The sequence below is a fragment of the Phoenix dactylifera genome, chromosome 13 (genome assembly GCF_051530095.1).
Source record: "Phoenix dactylifera cultivar Ajwa chromosome 13, Ajwa_hap1_PhDact_Kaust_v1.1, whole genome shotgun sequence".
In the NCBI taxonomy this organism is placed as follows: Eukaryota; Viridiplantae; Streptophyta; class Magnoliopsida; order Arecales; family Arecaceae; genus Phoenix; species Phoenix dactylifera.
The window spans coordinates 22,038,940-22,057,369 of NC_143202.1; the positions used below are offsets into that span (position 1 = coordinate 22,038,940).

Consider the following 18,430-nt stretch of genomic DNA (forward strand, 5'->3'; position numbering starts at 1 on the left):
AATTAAGGATACTTACTGTTTATCCGACACGTACTTTATGAATAGATTTTGATTTATTATCCCATAAATTAATTTTCAGCATTACAATAGCATCAATGTGATGAAGTAATTTTTATGGCACAAAAAAGTTCACATGAAACTAAACATCAGTATTTCTCTAAGCCTGTAAAGTATAAAAAGAAAACAGGCATAAAATCAAATGAAAGGTGATTACTACAACATAAAATAACAAAATTGGAGGGTCTCTTTTGCATGAGAAGGCGGGGATTCATTGTGCTTCACTGGAAAAAATACCAGCACGCTATGTCAAGATTTTATGGAGCTCTGTCGAATGGGAAGGTATCATTGTAACAGGTATCCCAAACAGCCTCAATCGCATCTCTTGCAGCTGCATCTGAGCAGTATGGATTATTTTGGACAGACTTCAGAGCTCGCCTTCTCACACATTCCTTCAAATGCCCAGAACAAAAGAAAACAAAAGTAGAATACAATTAGAAGAACTATCATAGAGGCGATGTTGAATATAGGAAAGCAAGAGGTAGAATTAGGATGATCACAAATGCTTCATTGACATTTTGTATTAGAACCTGGTGGTTTATGGAAAAATACAAATAAAGACTGCAGACATGGAGATGATAAAAAAAAGATGGTCTGCCCCACAAGTTTGATAAAGCAGTTTGCAGCTCACAACACCTGGAGCTTGTTTGGGTGCCCCCTTGAGGATAAACCACATGCGGATTAAAAGTGTGGAGTCAGGTACGGGTAGGAAGAGTGGAAAACATCACTGTAGAGGATCTTTGGAGTGCATATGTGAGACCCAGCCCAAAATAAGCCGTTTTGGGCTCAAGTTGACAAGCCCAACTAACTTCAGCGAGAAGAAGAGACTAAAACAGAGGATCGCGATCACGATCCTCTGCTTCCTCTTCAGTTGAGCGGATAAGTCACAGCAACCGTGGCTATTGTGGACTCTATAAGGCCGTTCGAATGGCCACCGACCGTTGGGTCGCGCTCAGCCGCCGTCGGGATCGCAGACATGTGCAACGACCAAGCTTATCGCCGCTCCCAAAAGCTCTATAAATTTTCTCTTTCCCCTCCACCCGAACAATCACCGAGCATCTCTTCCTTCTTCCTCGCCGCCGAAGGTCATCATGTCATCGAATCCGAGCTCTGCCACCCCAAAACCCTCTGCATTTCTCTCTAGATCCCCATGGCTTTGTTTTTTTCTCCCTGTTTCGAGCGCCGCCGCCACAAGACCACCAGACCAAGTTGTCCTCGGCCGAGATCCTCCATCTCTGCCACTCACCAGTAAGCCTTATTTTCCTCTTTCTTCTCTATTCTTCCTTTTGTTGAGATATCTCCCTTGTTTCAGGCCAAACCAAGAATGCCCTCGGCTTCTTCCTCCTCATCGGCCACCGCAGTCGCCGCCGGCCACACTATTGTCATCGGCTAGCTGTCAGCCCCCTGCCACCAAGGTTCGGCCACCATCGGACCTTCTTTCGTCTCCTCTCCTTCCCTCTCTTCCTTCCTATTTTCTTGTTCTTCTCATTTGTTATTTCCTTTCCATTTTATTCTTATTTATTAATTCAAAAAAAAAAGATTTACTTCCCTAGCTGCTATTTTCTCCTTGGCCTGTAGATTAGATGTCGTAATGGCTCGCGCCATCAAAGACCAAATCCAGACCCTTGACTAAACCCGAGCTGAGACTCTCTCTCTCTCTCTCTTTAAGCCTCTTTCTCCCTCTAAGCCAGACCCAGGGATCTTAGTTCAAAGCCCTGATTCTCTTTTTGCTCGGATCCAAGTTGACCTTATATGGAGGTTGTGCACCGCCTCGATGCCCAGGCAGCATACTGAACCATACTTCCAGCCTTGTTAGATACCCCCTAGAATTTGGTTATTCTTGACTTTTTGAGCTACTTAAATCATAGCTCATCTTGACCAGTTTAGACCAACCCGGGCAGTCGAGCACTACCACTTGACCAATCTGATTTGGGCATAAGGTCATATTCTTAATAGTATTTTAATTTTTGACTTTGCTTGGCTTTAAAAATAATGATAAAATTAATGATATTTTAATAATATTAAAACAAGTGAACTTGACCTGCCTGTCTGAAGTCGGATTTTGAAGCGAGAAGAGGTAATTGACCTAATGCTTCAAAGCATATTTTTTATTAAATTGAATTATAATATTTGTTTTATACTTAGTTAAACAGATCAGGCATGTTATTATTATGATAGTAATTATTCTAAAATATGTTATGTGCTATGTTATGAAATTTAAAAAATATGACTAGACAAATTATAAAAAAATATTTTACATATATGTATTCTCAGCACGGCTATGATCTAGCCCTGCCAATGGAGATTATTCGTTGGCCCTGTCGACTTGTAATCTGAGAAACTAGTTTCGACATCGAAACTCCGATGATTAGAATAGTGGTGTTTTGGCACTTTGTGCATTTTGACCCATTCCAATGGGTTACTTGGTTGTAGCCTGATATTGAGTTTCTAGTATCAATTTATGAAAATAATAATAAATTTTAAAAAATATATGTATTATTCAAAATTGATTTATTTTCAGTCAGTATCTTGTTATTATCTATTTATTTAGCATGCATAGACCCCACTTTGTAGTATTATGTTGCTTACTGGGCTAGTTAGCTCATTATACTTACTCTATTTTTTTCAGATCCAGATACATGGTTGCTCGAGACTTGAAAAAGTATGCTAGATCTTCTGAAGATACTTTTAGTTATCATAATTCTAGTCAAACTATTTAGACTAGTTAGAATATTTTATTTGATTTAAATAAATAGTTAGCATATGTTGGCTTATATCACTTTGGAACAATTGTCAGAATTATTTGAATAAGTTCTTGATTAAATAAATTTTCAAAAACTATTATTGTTTTGATATGATCTGTAGCCTTGCATGCTTGTATGGTCCGCCATATAGGTATGCAGCGTCCTATACGCTCGGGGCTTAAGGCATGACAGCATAGCCCCGAAAAAGTCGGGTAATATATTTTGATTTTTTGGGATACTGTGATTGGGGTCTCCTCTGGTGCGACTCCTCTCTTCTCTCCATTGATAACTTTCTAAATTTTCAGCTTGGTGAGATTTGTCCAATAGATAAAATGTGCATCCATTTAATAAGGCCCTTAGCCTCAATGCTCATCAACACAATGCTAGGACCGCTATTTTCTGAAGTGGCAAAACTTCTACGAACTTGGAATTAACACATTGTTCAAGAAAGAAATGGGGCAGGTTTTGGAAAGCTTAGACTAGCTATACACATCTGTAAATTAAACATCAAGATAAGTACCCAACACCAGCACAGATAAGCTCTCCACCTATCCACTTTTCAGTAGGATGGCCAAGAAAAGAAAAGAAAAAGAAAAAGAAAAAGAAAATCAAGAGCTTATCAACAAGCATACATTAATTTGCAATGTCTACATCGATTTTCTAAGCAATATCAGTTTGAAATCAGATATCGCACATTCCAGCTAGTTTCACTTCTACATCTATTTAGTAGTCAAACAAATTTCTAATGTATGAATCTGTGTAGGATATAAACCTAGATGTGATTTAATGTAAGCCATAACAGATGGCTCAAGGCTAGTTTGCTTAAGCTCTTACCATTGCAACATATGATTAAGATATCTTCTATAGTTGTGTTAATTTCTGGAAGTAGTAAGAACCACGCCAAATTAGATAATTTGTACCCATGACAAAAGAACTGCGCAGAACTTGAAGTCAGAACACTGAAGAATGCAGTAGATGAATCAGATTGGTTTTGGGATTTGGTTAATACACATCAGCCATGATTAACAAACATCACTAAATTCTGAGGCCATGACTAATGAGTTGAAAAATGGATCATGTCAAGTTGGAATTCTGGTTGTTGGATGTACTGTCTACTCACACAGGTTAATCACTCTCTCTCTCTAGGGTTAATACAGATCAGCCAAGATTAACGAGCATCATTAAAATCTGAGGCCGTCTCTAACGACTTGAAAAATGGATCTTGAACTGGTCATTGAATGTATTGTCTGCTCACACAGGTCAGTTTCTTCCTCTCTCTCTTAAAAAAAAAAAGAGAGGCAGTTGAAGGGGAAATGAGATGGTGGGTTAGTAGGTCTGATCCAATTTTATACAAGTCAAATTACACCCAATTCTACAAATGTTTCTGACATCAAACTCTGATTTAAAATAGGATGGATCGAGTTATTTCAGGTTGGACCAGGTTCAGGTTCTGAAGGGATCAATTTATTGAAGACTACAATTTATTAAATACAAGGTAGGAAGTAGGTCATAACAGCATAGGGCCATAACAAAAGCATGACTCTTCTAAGTTCCGGAATAAAGGAAAACTTACTTGTTCATGCCCTCGTATCTTCATAAACCCTCGCAGCAATTCCCGCTTGTAATGGCAATCCCCACTAAGATGGTTAGCCCGAATCTGGATTAGTAAGAGAGTGTAACAGCCTTAAAACACTCCAATTTAAAATTATGGAAGACATTGCTTCTTGAACTTAATCTTAGCAGGTAACAAAATCAATGTGCCTATGCTCATAAATGGTCCAAGTAAATGTCAGGACATGTATGAATATTATGTTACCTCAGAGCAAGCATGATGAGCACAATTATTCCAGTTCATGTTCTTTGCACGACAATCATCATAAGCATGGATTAGCTCATGAATCAGAACTTGATTGATCTCATCTTGGTATGTCATATGATTACAACAAACGGTTATCTGAAATAAAAGAATGGCAGGGTTAGTCTATTTAACATGTATTGCTTACTACTAGAAATAAAGTACCACTAACTAACAAAAATGATACTCTCCTTTCTGATTTTTAAAAAATTGTAGACAATAATTACCAAGTTAGAACAACTTGATGTTTCCAAATAAATAATCACTAATGGAATGCATATTACAAGGTAGTAGTGCAAACACATCCACATGCTTATTATTACCCTATCGGTGTGCCTAAGAAAAAAGAAAGTAGGGAGACCAAGGTTTCCAATCTCAGTACCGAACCCTGTACCCGTACCTTATTGTTACAGGTCAGATCGATACGGTATTGCCCCTATACTAACATATAGTACTAGGCTGAAAATGGATTGGATATTGGTATAATCTAATTCTATATTTATACTTATTTTGCAGATAGGAATATGGAGTCAGAAATCAAATGGACACTAAAATTTGTACCATATTTGTTCTAGACGGATGCAGATAGGAATCAGATATTAATCATATCATACTTGTGTTAGATGTATACACGTATTAAATCAGATATTATTTTAAATACAAAATTGGATTTTTGAGAAAACTTAACAATGGCAATATCAGATTATAAAATTTGGGCTATACATGTCTTTGGAGGAGGAAAGTGGCAAGTAACTTGCATGGAGAACTTATATAATTAAAATCCCTCTTGTTGATCATCATGATGCGTGCTCATTAATGTCAATGTTAGGTAAACATCTATGCACACCTTCAGTGGAAAAGGATTATCTTTTTACTAATATGTATACATAAATACTCATATCTGAAAGGATACCTTAATATCCAGATATCGAAATCCCAATTTGAATCCAAGTTCGAGAAACTTAATATCCAGGTATTTGAATCCAAATCCAAAAAGAAAACCTTAGAATCATTTCTGCGTCCACATCTGAAAAAGTATGTATCCCCATATCCAAATTCGCATTCCAAGCCTACTGGATACAGGTTTTTCTATCCAAATCCAACCCAGTTTGAATATGAATATTGGATATGGTAAGATTTTATCTGATCCACTTTCAGCCTTATGGCACACTGTTGGAGTCAAGGCAACAGCTATACCGTGTCTTAGTACAGGGGCAAACCAAACCCCTGTACCATACCAGTATTTTACCAGGTTAGTACACCTCATTTCAGCCAGTATGGTCCGCATCAAAAACTTTGAGGTAGAATGTGTCAACCTTTACTTCTTCAGTAAAAGAACAGGCTAAGAGCTCTTTTAATGCACCTTGGCTTAGTATTTGAAGCCTAAAAATGAGGAAACTTCCCTATATCAAACCTTGCCTTCTTCCTCTTCATCTTCCCTAAGTTTCCCAATTATATAATTTGTAATGTGGAATCACAAGGTTGAATTCCGTATCTACCAACTAGTTTTTCTAGGTATGAGGCAAGTCCTCATTTTGCCTATACACTTAGTTTTGGCACTAATTTGCATAGGGCGAACACCAAGCTGGAAGCTGGTCATTAAAAATTTTCAAAGTTGATTAATCATAATCTGATTGATGAAATAGGTCAAAGATGCACTTCTCAAATATGTCTGAGGCACCTTGTTAACCACGAAGAGAATCTATTCTATTTAAAGAGCTTTTAAGTTCCAAACATCTCAGATTACTTACCACTCCACCCACATTCCTTTCGGTGTGTGTATGTGTGTGTGTGTGTGTGTGTGTGAGAGAGAGAGAGAGAGAGAATCCAGTTTACAATGTTTCACAGCCAAAATTAAGGGGTTCTGGTCAGATGTAGTCAACCCCAAGTAAAGAACAACATGAATTAGAGGCATAAGCCTTAAATATTAGGTATATGGAGGGACAATAGATTTGAGAAATTCTTGTGTTTTTTTCCTACAGTAATAAGCTTAAAGATAGAAATGTTTATCAACAGAAAAATAGCATCTTCTTAAATATGAACCCTATTTTTTTATTTATAAGGAATTTTAAAGTAGCATGCAATTTTAATTGATTTGGACAAATTTTAACTTCAAGGAATTCTTAAGCCCTACCAATATGTTTGATTTGTGTGAATAGAAAAGAATTAGAGTGGGAATCAAAATAGAATGGATTGAAAAAAGCAACAGGAAAAGCATTTCTACTCCAGTATCAAGCACAAAATGAAGGAATGCTAGGAAAAGGAATGATAATTCCACTCTAATGTTTGATGATCATTATCTTTATATTCTAAAATGGATTCAATTTTATATTATTTTTTTGAATATATCCTTGACTTAGAAACAAATAGATACAAAGTTCGATAATATTTTTTCAATTCAAAATTTAATCAAATCACATCTTCCAATTTTTTACCATAAGTGCCATAGATTATCCACAGAAAAAATATCATTTTTTCGCATTTATATCATAAATGTTGCATATAACAAGTATCATTCATTCCAACAGGAATGGGAGTGAATTCCTCACACTTGAGATTGGAACCGAAATTTCTATATAAGAGAATGGTGATGTGAAAGGAAACATGATTCCATTACTTGTTGGCAAGCCAAACATCAAAATGAGGCCAAAGCTGGAATTCCTATTCCAGTCCACCCCTCGTTCTGCAAACCAAATGTAGTGTTAAATCTTTTGTACTTGACATAAGTGAGGACAAAACTAGCAGATGCTGATTCTCTGTCCAACTTAAAACATAGACTTTTAGTATCATTTAAAGGACAACAAGTGCAACTAGGAAGTAGTAACAATTCAAGTATTATCGTTTAGTGTGAAGCAAGATAAATCTTAAGTTGCAAAGCATGTCCAGCAAAAAGCTTTAAAAAAGCCAACTTAGTATCTTTCTCAACATATTTCAGTATTTTTAAGTATATATGTCTGTGTAGCTTTTTCCACCAAAAAGCTAAAAAGTCAACTTAGTACCAAACTCAACAATTTATATATTTTTAAGTATGTGTGTGCGAGTGCTGTTCATTTTATAAATGAATAGCCCAGGTAGCTGCCCGAGAACTCGCTTGAATCAAAGCAGCATCCATGAGGGGTTTCATGTAGGGCTTGACCAACCTATCTAGAAGCCTGGTCTCTGTCGGCCTATCTGTCCTATACCAGGCACCAAAGTGAGAACCTAAGTTTGGCAGGGTGAGCATTTAGAGAACTGGTCAAGAAAACCAAGTGACCAACTTTCCACACTAACATCCTTTTGTTTGTACCCTAACTCCAAGTAAGGCAAGAAAGGAGGAGGAAGAAGAAGAAAAAGCAATGGCATTAAATGGTCACAACCCATAGGACAGTGACATCCAGGGCCATCTAGTTGTGACAATTCTGGAGGTAGGAAATGGCTACTTGAGCCCCTATTTTTAATTTTGTTTCCTTTCATCCTCTCTTCATTTTGTACTTTTTTTCCTCTTTCATGCAGCCACTGCAACCTGTCAACGCTCCTGCCTAGTGCCTAGGCACCCAGCAGACCCAAGGTTGCCCATTTGCTACCAATTTCAATATATATGTAGAATTATCTATTAATATGTATAAAATACCTTAAAGTTTCTTTTACCAAATGGAGTGTCATATACATTTTGAATCCTTAGCACTTGGCACCGCAAACATAATGGCTAAGTATCACTCTGATTCATTTATTCACGCAAAAGTTATTTGGATTTCTACCTAGGTAATATATGTGGACCTCTAGTCAGGTTGTATGTTTGGCCCTATTCAAAATACCAATGAAGATATATATGGCACTCTGGTTATATGGTATATGTGGCCTCATTCAAATTACTGATAACAACGTATGCGGATCCTTAGCCAAGTGGTATATGTAGACCTCGGTGTTATATGTGGCATCATGTGATTTATCAGTGAGGATACATATGGCCTAGTATGCATTAGCAATAAGAATTTATGTGGTCCCGGAGGAATAAATGAACTTCAAAAGAATTATGATCTATGTGAATTAACTGATTTTTTTAACATGTTGATATGTTATAGTCATCTACATGTTATTATCATTTTAAGTATCTCAATCCTTAAAATAAAATATTCTGATTTGGTATCTCATTTTAATTCTGTTCATCAATTCTTTGCTTGACCATTCCAGTGAATTTGATTTAGGTGCCATGTCCTGAAACGATTTGTTTACAACATAAACTTAAATTCTTTCAATCATGGCAAAGTTATTGAGTTGTGTGACTTACTTCAATTATCGTTAAACTTTTTCAGAGTGGCTGGCAATGACTGGAGTAGACATTTTGAAGGAAAGAGGAATCCGTTTTTGGAGTGCCTTTTTGGGTCTAGGGATTGCCATGGCAGCAGTGACAACCTAATTAGAGTTGGGCATCGGGCCGTGCCGGGCCGGCCCGGCCCAGGCCCACCGGGCCCGAGGTCTAAACGGGCCGTGCCTGGCCCGGCCCGCTTATGAAGCGGGCCGTGCCGGGCACGGCCCGTTCAGCACAGAACAGTAGCCCGGCCCGGCCCCAGGCCCGTCTATTGGCGGGCCGGGCCGGGCACGGCCCGCAACGGTTCCAAACGGGCCGTGCCTGGCACGGCCCGTCTGGAGAGGGGGGGAGAAAAATAGCCATTTCCAACGGCTATTTTGGAAAAATTCTAATTTTGCCCCTCCCAACAGTCCAAAAACGGCTAAATTGAGGGGTATTTTGGGAAAAAAAAATTTTGGGCTTCTATAAATAGCCCTTTCCTCCCTCATTCTCACCACACCAAACCAACTATTCTCTCCTTCTCTACTACTATTATTTCTCTCTTCTAAAGTGCTCTTCTAGCAATTTAATTTTTAGTTTGCATTTAGCAAGTGTTCAAGTGCTACACAAGAGGAGGTTCCTGTTGAGAAGAGAAGGTCACTCCTGTTGAGAGCACAAGAGGAAGCTCAGAATCTCGGCTCTGCCTCTGCCCTCCGACCCTCTACTCAATTCCTCCTTGTGGTTAGTTTTTATTTTTTGAATTCATCAATTTAGATATGTCATCTTTTGAGGAAAGTCAGTTTGGCATTCCTCCTGTTTCTGAGGGAGAAGAAACTAATCCCCAACCCCATGTTCCTAGTTCCTCTAGAACTAGTGAACCGAGTGAAGATCAAACCTCTTCTCGTAAGAAGACTAGTGCTGTATGGAATGAATTTGATAGAGTTATGGTTGATGGAGTCTGGAAAGCTAAATGTAAAAAATGTGCCAAACTTTATAGTTGTAGTAGTAGTGGGGGAACAGGGCATTTAAAAAGACATCAAGAGAGTCATAGGATGCATGATTCTCATGCTCAAACTCAAAGTACCCTTAATATACAAGGGGGATTACTTGTAGGTAATTTTGCATATAATCATGAAAATCAAAGAAAAGCACTTGTAAAATGGATAGTTAAGGATGAATTACCTTTTAGTTTATGTGAATCTTTTAATTTTGAAGAATATGTTCAATTAAACCTACAACCTGCTTACAAAAGAACTAGTAGGCGTACATTTAGAAGAGTAGCTATGACTAACTTTTTAGCTTTTAGTGCAGATCGGCGTGTTCTTGACGAAAAGAGAAGTAGGATGACGGGCGAAACGGTGGAGATGCTTCTCTGCTTCAAAGATTGGTTGGATGCTGAGGCAAGACTTCAAGATAAAGGTGGACATAATACAACATCCTCTGATGATGATGATACAAACACTACTGAAGAGTGAATACTGATTCACTGAATCACTGATGATTAGTAAGATTTCTTAATTTTTTATAATTGTACATTTTTATTGTATTCTGGAGGTCAGACCAAGGTCCAAACCTCAGCCCTTTCTTATTGTATTCTGGAGGTCAGACCAAGGTCCAAACCTCCCTTCATGTACCATTTTGATTTAAATTAATAAACTGGTAGGGGTCTATGCCAAACCCCCCACCATTAAGGTGGCTTTATATTAATAAATCCTTAGTTTTCAATATGTATTAATTTATTAAAAAAATTTATGAAGCATTAATTTTTATGGAGACGGGCCGTGCCTGGCCCGGCCCAGGCCCGGACCGGCCTGGGCCGGGCCAGGCCCGCGGGCCAGCCCGGCCCAGGCCCTTATGGGCCGTGTCGGGCTGGCCCACGGGCCAAGAGCGGGCCGTGCCGGGCCCGGCCCGCGGGCCAGAAACCCGTGACCCAGCACGGCCCCCTTAAATGGGCCGTGCCAGGCACGGCCCGGTACTGTAGCTAGCGGGCCGTGCCAGGCACGGCCCGCTTCGTGCCGGGCCGTGCCGGGCCGTGGGCGGCCCGGCCCAGTGCCCAACTCTAAACCTAATAGCTTAGCGTAGTGCTGTACTACTGTTTGTAGCTCATAAAGATATATTTTTATGTATGATAGGCTATATTCAAGTTTTGTAGCTAGATTTTATCTAAGATCTACAATTTGTAATACACTTTTTAGATGTGCTCTATTTGATCATATGGTGGTTTAAGAAAGCTTTACCATTCCTGCTACTTCGCCTATATTTGATCGACTACAATAGTGACACCTCAAGATTCAAATCAATCTAGAGTCATGGGGAAAAAAATCCTAAAAGCATCACAGTGGATTCAGAGATGCAATCTTATTAGCATATTCAGCCATACTGGCATACTTCTCAAACCACCTTCAAGTTGACTTCATAGTTGACATCTCTCGCATCAGTCATATCCCCATAAAATTAACCCTTATTAGCAAGATCACCAATACAATCTGTCAATTGTCCTTGACCATCTATTTGGTAATCTTTGGCATCCCATACAATGTTCTTATGATTGGGTTTGAATGTAAATTCATAGAGGTGGGGTTATATCAGACTGACTCATGGATCAGATCACAAATCAAAAGATTTTTCCCAATTTCTTTCAATTTTTATAATATAAAAGAAATGTGAAAACTGAAATATGAATCAACTATAAAGTAGATAAATGGAGAATAAAATGCCAGTTAAATAGAAAGTCCAGTTTTCACCATCATAAGCCTATATATAGCATGTCTAATGAAACAAATAATTTTGTCTAGTTATTCAAGATGTTTATACACTATATATCAATTAATTTATCCTTTTAGGTAGAATGTTTTAGAAATAAAAATGATGAGTTTAACGCATAGTTGTAAAAATATTAAAATTTGCTTCTTTTTAACTCCATGTGCCCCAACTACATATTTGCTAATTTTACTCCCAAAGATTTATTTATTAGTGACAATTAATTTATAAGCCATATACCAAATAAATTATAAGAATGGACTTGGACATGATTTAATATGTAAACATCATGTTCAAGGGACTGTATAGTCCATGACATTGATCTAGATCCTATGGTACCAATTGATTTTGATCCAAGAACGAGATCCAGATCATTTAGAGCCACTTTGATCTATATTGTAAGATCCCGATCATGAATAGTGAGATTTCAACAAAACAGATTCCATACGAGGGAAGCATGCATTAAGCTTTGAGTCATTAATTGATCTTACAGATCATTTTGCATGATCCCATATTTTTCAATCTAAACCTATGATGCTTTACTCATTTGAATTGTTTCTTAGACTAAAATGCATTAACAAGATTGTTTTTTGCATTATCATCAACCCCATAAAGGAATAAACATATGCTTGGAATTGCTTCCCAGACTAAAATGTCACTGTAAGATCATTTTCAGCATTATAGTCAGCCAGTAAAAGGAATAAACATGTGCTCACTCGCTGAATATTGTTTGCTAGCTTAGACAACCCAGAGAACCTCTAAGATAGCTAGGCCTTCAATAACGCATGTGAATACCTTGGGAATCAATCACTTCCTTTTGTACCAACAGCTTGTTTTCATTCCCCAAACACTTTTCACACTTCCTTTTGCACCAACAGCTTGTTTTCACTCACCAAACACTCATCACATAGCACTGTCTACTTTTCCAAATATATATATATATATAGGGGATCCTTGGGCTCTTTTGTTGACCACTGTATGATTGGACTTGAATTGATAAGAGATACCTGATTTTTTTTCCTACATGGGTCCAGCTTCTACCATAAGGTACCAAGACAAATATAAAACATAATATCATGATTCAATAAAACTGACACAAACGTGTGGAGTGAAACATTCTTGCAGAAGATACCTGCAAAATGAGAGGCATTTTATTTGTTCACTAGATGAATAATGCCACCTTTAGCGACAGTCTATCTAAACCATAATTGAGACAAAATTATGTCCAGGCATCCCAAAACATTATGTAGCATCTGACCTATAAAGCATTTCGGCTGGCAACATCTATGGCTAAATATATGAACAAGTATGAACCTCTCATATTTTATTCTTTAATTAGGACATCATACCAATTTATGATGTAGAACCATAGAACAATATCCTAAAAAGAATTGTAAACTCAGGAGATTCTTGTTTTGACACTAATTGAACTCAAAGGGGCAGCAGCATAAAACAACATGCAGACCAGGTACCCTAAAGTGCCAAGGTCACTAAGGTCAATCTACCAGAAAGTGCAACAAGCATGAAGAGGCAAATTTTCCTATACCAATGAGTCCAATATTATGGTTCACTAAGCTTCAACATTTAAAGTACCCAATATACATTTTAAAGTTATCCAAATACGAATTCCGCTTTAGAATGATCTAAACAAACTGCCCCTTCAAAAAAAAGGACAAAGAACTAACAAAAATAGTGACAAGGGGTTAATTCCAGGTCACATCTGAAATTTTCAACTACATGACAAAGTTCCTGGTTTAATTCTTAGGTCAGATAAGATGTTTGACTGAATTAAAGTTTGGAAAGTATATATAAGATTAATATAAGATTAATATAAGATTAATATACATGACTAGGTTATGCAAAGAAAGAGAAGAAAAGAAGACATGTAAGAAAAAATACAAAAGGAGGATTAAGAGAAGGATCAGATGGTGAGAATGCGAAGAAAAGAGATTATATGCACCTCGGCAGAGAATGTGAAGTTAGGATTTCTCTGGGTTAGCAATAGAAACAGGTAATTTTTTTCAAATGGCATTTTTTTTCTGAATCTCGACACCATCTATTAGATAGAAGATTTTGGCAAGTGTTTTTCCTCCCTTAGGAGTAGTTATGCTAGAGGCTTCTACTGATAGCAAGTTTAGATTAATTATCATTTAAAGTTACCCATGAATCCACACTTCAATTGGCAGAGGTGACAGAGGTAGAAGATGCAGATGAAACAATAAATGTGGCCAAGAAATAAGGGAAGCTACTAGTTGAGGGCCAAAAATGAAATCACTGTTAATCTTCAAACAAATATGAATATTTAATGTAGAGACAATATAACAAGCCAAGATAAGCATATCAGGTTATGTATGAATCTGACAATGAAGAACTTATCATTCAGGAATCTGATTGGTTAGCTGGTATCTGGTTCCCCTATTAGTTCCTAAAAAATGTAGCCATAAAATGCAGAAGTTGGTGAAGAGAAGCTTATAAAAAATTAGCCCTCATCAACTTCAATTCCTGTTCGTTCAGACCAGCTCTTCTTCCTCATAATAATCCCTCTAAATCCTTCACTTTGATATTCTGAAAGAAATGACAAGGGGACCTTTTCCTCTTTTGATAAGTCTGTATTTCACACTTCAATTAAAGAATATCCATTCTATGCCATATTTAAGATGAAGAGAAGAAATGGGTGTGGCTGCCTCATTTCATACTCTTAAGTGTTGATTAAACTTCACCACCACCACCACCCTATGTTTTGAACCCATGACACCTAGATCACAAGCTCGAATAAAAACAAAATTATTTTTATTATCTCCAACAAGAACGGGGAGGCACTTCTCATAAGAAAAATCTTCACCACCCTACATGCCATCCATGTTAAGAAACAATGTCAGAGCTGCCATCGCATGTTTCGTACATGGAAAGGAAGGGGCTTGCAATACTAAAAGGTCTAAAAAATCACTGCTCCAACAACTGTATGATCTTAATTCTTATGCTTAGACGAACATTAAATAAGTAACGTTTATCAACTATAATTGAAGTACATATTCTACCAGCTTTCAAACCCCCCCCCCCCCCTCCTTCCATGCTGCAAATTCATTTGTATGACACAGATATGCCCAGCAAAACTATCAATTAATTCGACAAAGTTGAGAATGTAGGAAAAAAGGGGAGGATACACAGAGAGGGAAAAAGGAATCACCCCTTGCCCGCTGGCGTAACCGCCGGCAGCAACTTGGTCTCTGCAGTTGATCGCCATGAGAAGCCGCACCCACACGGGGCATCCGGCTTTCTCCATGTGCTCCCGGAGAAACCTCACCATTGGATCTATAAAAACCCAACACCAATGCATATAAAATTAGTAGTCAAAAAAAGCCACCTCAAACCTCCTCGGATCGATAAGAAGAAAAGAGAGAGAAGGGGGAGTTGCTACGTTTAAGGCTCTTTTGGATCCTATCGGTGCACTCCTTCTGGGACATGCCGGCATAGGGATTGGTGGTCTCTTCGCCGGTGTTCGCGTTCATGATGGGCACGGCGGCCTCCTCCCTCTCCATCACTGCGTCAGGCTCTCTGCGGCGGCCGCGAGAGGGAAGAGAAAAAAAGAAAAGTGTTTTGGTTCTCTGGGTTTTGGAGGGTTGTCCCACGGATGCGGTTTATGGTTCGCAGGAACCCCGGGATATATCCTGATCCCATCTACCGGTCCGGTTGGACCGGTCTGCGCGTCCGTCCTCATATGTGAGTTCCCTTCCGCCGCTGCTCGTCGGCGTCCACACCGCCTCGGCCGGTGGCTGGATTCTTGATCTCTATGAGAGGGATTGTAATGAGGTGGAGGCCGGCATTGAGTGGAGAAGAAAAAATGGCTTGACACTAAGATTTTCTGTCTTGATATCGAACTCCGTATGGGTGCCACATCATTATAGTATCGGCATAGTATAGTGCAAAATTTTTTTGACGTACAAAATATCAGTACGCCATTCGTACTGGTACTAAACCACTATAATAGGATATATTTTGTACTACCTAATTGGGATACATTTTCCACGTGGCATGCCTATTTATTCATTTGCTGATTACTTTGTTTTATATAAATCTTAGACATCCTCCAAGATTTGGTTTATTTAAAAAAGATATATGTGAGTATGGTTCACTCATGCATGTGGAATAAGTGTTTCAAATTTCTTAACTAATTCCTTATTTATTAGCTGTCGCCTATAAAAGTATAGGTATCAACTAAATTAGCATAGGATTGTTCAATCCGACGACAAGATTGATTTCTTATAAGATGGGAATGATCATATCGGACAACGAAGCAATTTCTGCAAAGTTACTCAGGAAGGATGGAAAGCATTTCTACTTTACCGGCAACAATGAGATAAAAGTATAAAGTTCTCTTGATCGGTAAGAACTGAGACGGTGCAGAACTAGTTCGGTATGCTGGTTTGGTTATAGATTAGTCCAAACCAGTTTGAACGATTTGGTTTGGCTCGCTGTGATTTGGTTCGAATCGGTTTCCAACCCACCTGAGTGAAGAAGGGAGAAGGCATCCTCTCTCCTCTCTTTTATGCTAGGAGAGCCAAGAAATTGAGCAAAAGTGAGAAAACTCAGAGGAGGAGAATTTTTTTTTTTGGCAGTTTTGAGCCCCAATTGAAGCAAATATTAGGTACAATCCCTTCTCCCAATTCTTTTTTTTTCTTTTTATGCCTAAAATAGATTGAAATTAATAAAATAAGAAAAAATATAGCGTAGATCTAAAGATCATCTGAAAAAGAAATCATGATTTTTTATTAATCATGTATTTTTAGAGTTAAAAATAATATTAAAAAAATTATATCATAATATTAAAAAATACAAAAAATTGTCAGCATGTTTTGGATGTGTGTTATCAAGGCATACAAAAATATATGCAGTACGTTAATATAAATATAAATTAATTTACTCTATAATTAAATTTAAATATTTCATTAAAATTATTTTAAATATCAAAAAATATTAAAATTACTATTTACTGATAATTTACAAGTGCTTTATTAAGTAATTCAGCTATTTTCTGCATTAGGATATAAATTATCAAAATTTTAAGTGTTTAAAAACTAAAAATAATAATTAATTCAACTAAAAATCATAAAAAGTATGGCAAGATGTGTTGGCAATTTGCATATAGTTTCTATAACATGCATAAGTTTTACATCATTTTATAAATTACCATACGTATTAAATGAATTTAAATTATGTCACTAATGTGTCAAATAATATATATATATATATATATATATATATATATATATATATATATATATATATATATATATATTATTTTTTATAAAGTGTATATCCATTTTATGTAATCTATGGTAATGAATAAAATGGTTTACGACGCGTGGTTGTAAGACCAACATGAAGTACAATAATATTAAAATAATCTTAAAGTCGCCATTCTGGGATCCCTAAATCTTAAAATAACTTTAACAATTAAAAAACAAAAAGAATAGTGAACCGATACCATACCAGAATGGTTCTGTGCACAAGTGTTGATATGGCATAATACCGTACTACACTAACCCATACTGAATTTGTATGGTATCCAGGACCAAAATTATGAACCTTGTTCCTAAATTTTCGAAATATTTTTCATATGATAACAGAGATATGACATGATCAAATCATATCATGGGCCTTTTAATTTTCCCTTATTTTAAGGTCAATTTTGATTCAATTTTGCCATGGCTTTTCCTTTTTATCATCTGTTCAAGAGCACCATTGGTCAAATATGATAGATACCTGCTAATGGAGCTCATGGAATCAGGACCTTGATCAAGTCAACTACATGCTAAACCATTGTGCGCTTTCCTAGAGGTCAAGATATCCTTACCTAGGAAGGAGATCCGACCCACTCTAGAGATTTATCTGGGTTATCTCGATCATTATATGTTGTTTTTCTCAATCATTTTGTCTCCAAAGATGTATGAATTTTGATTAAATGAAGTTAATAGTTTTACTTTCTTTCCTTGATCTGATTCTTGCCTTTGATTGGCATATTGCTATCACTTTTCTCATTCTATCACTCAGCAAATTTCAAGCCCTCTTGCTCGACGCATAGAAAAAATCCCATGAATTATCTAATCGATCTAAAACATAGCCAATCATGAGAGGAAATTAAAATGTACAGAAACCGGCAACAATTCTACAGAAAGCATTGGAGCCATCAGCAACCATGCCGCCACATCTGCCATCATTGCATGATTAAGCATTGAAAACCATAAACCCAAGCCAATAGACAGTTTCACCCTATGTCTTCTTCAAACACCCAAGGCTTTCACTAGGTCCCCATTAGAACCCCCAATTAAAGAAGCCACCAAAAAGAGTTCTGGTTATCGACCATGGGCAAGCTTACATGTCAGGTGCTTAGAAAAGCCTCCGCCTGTCAAACAATTCGTTGCAGAGATTTTGAGAGTAAGGAACTAGGATGGATCACAGTGACTAACCAAACTGGAGCAGCAAGTCTGGAAAGACATGGGAATCATAGGCAAAAACCTTACAACAAGATTGCATAAATCGAGAAACGAGAGGCCTGAGGTAAAAGGCAATAACTTCAGAACAAGATCGCATAATTTGAGAAACGACAGGTCTGAGGAAAAGGAATGTCGCAATGTTCTTTGTAAAGATCATCAAATAGCCCTACCGCCTCTCCACTAAAATATTCATTGCAGTGACCAGCAAGATCCTCTCCAAAATGGTCATAGACAAAGGTCATTCAGGTTTCCA

General features: G+C 37.4%; 1 protein-coding gene across 1 annotated transcript; it reads right to left on the bottom strand.

Moving 5' to 3' along the window:
- Window positions 1-34: 34 nt before the first annotated feature.
- Window positions 35-15,344, bottom strand: LOC103720298 (Ku70-binding family protein). Its single transcript, XM_008809942.5, has 5 exons — window positions 15,102-15,344; window positions 14,871-14,995; window positions 4,618-4,755; window positions 4,375-4,458; window positions 35-449 (listed from the first exon to the last, which is right to left on the bottom strand). Exons 1-5 carry the CDS (start codon window positions 15,220-15,222, stop codon window positions 315-317), a joined length of 603 nt encoding a protein of 200 aa, XP_008808164.2. The 5' UTR covers window positions 15,223-15,344; the 3' UTR covers window positions 35-314.
- Window positions 15,345-18,430: the final 3,086 nt, after the last annotated feature.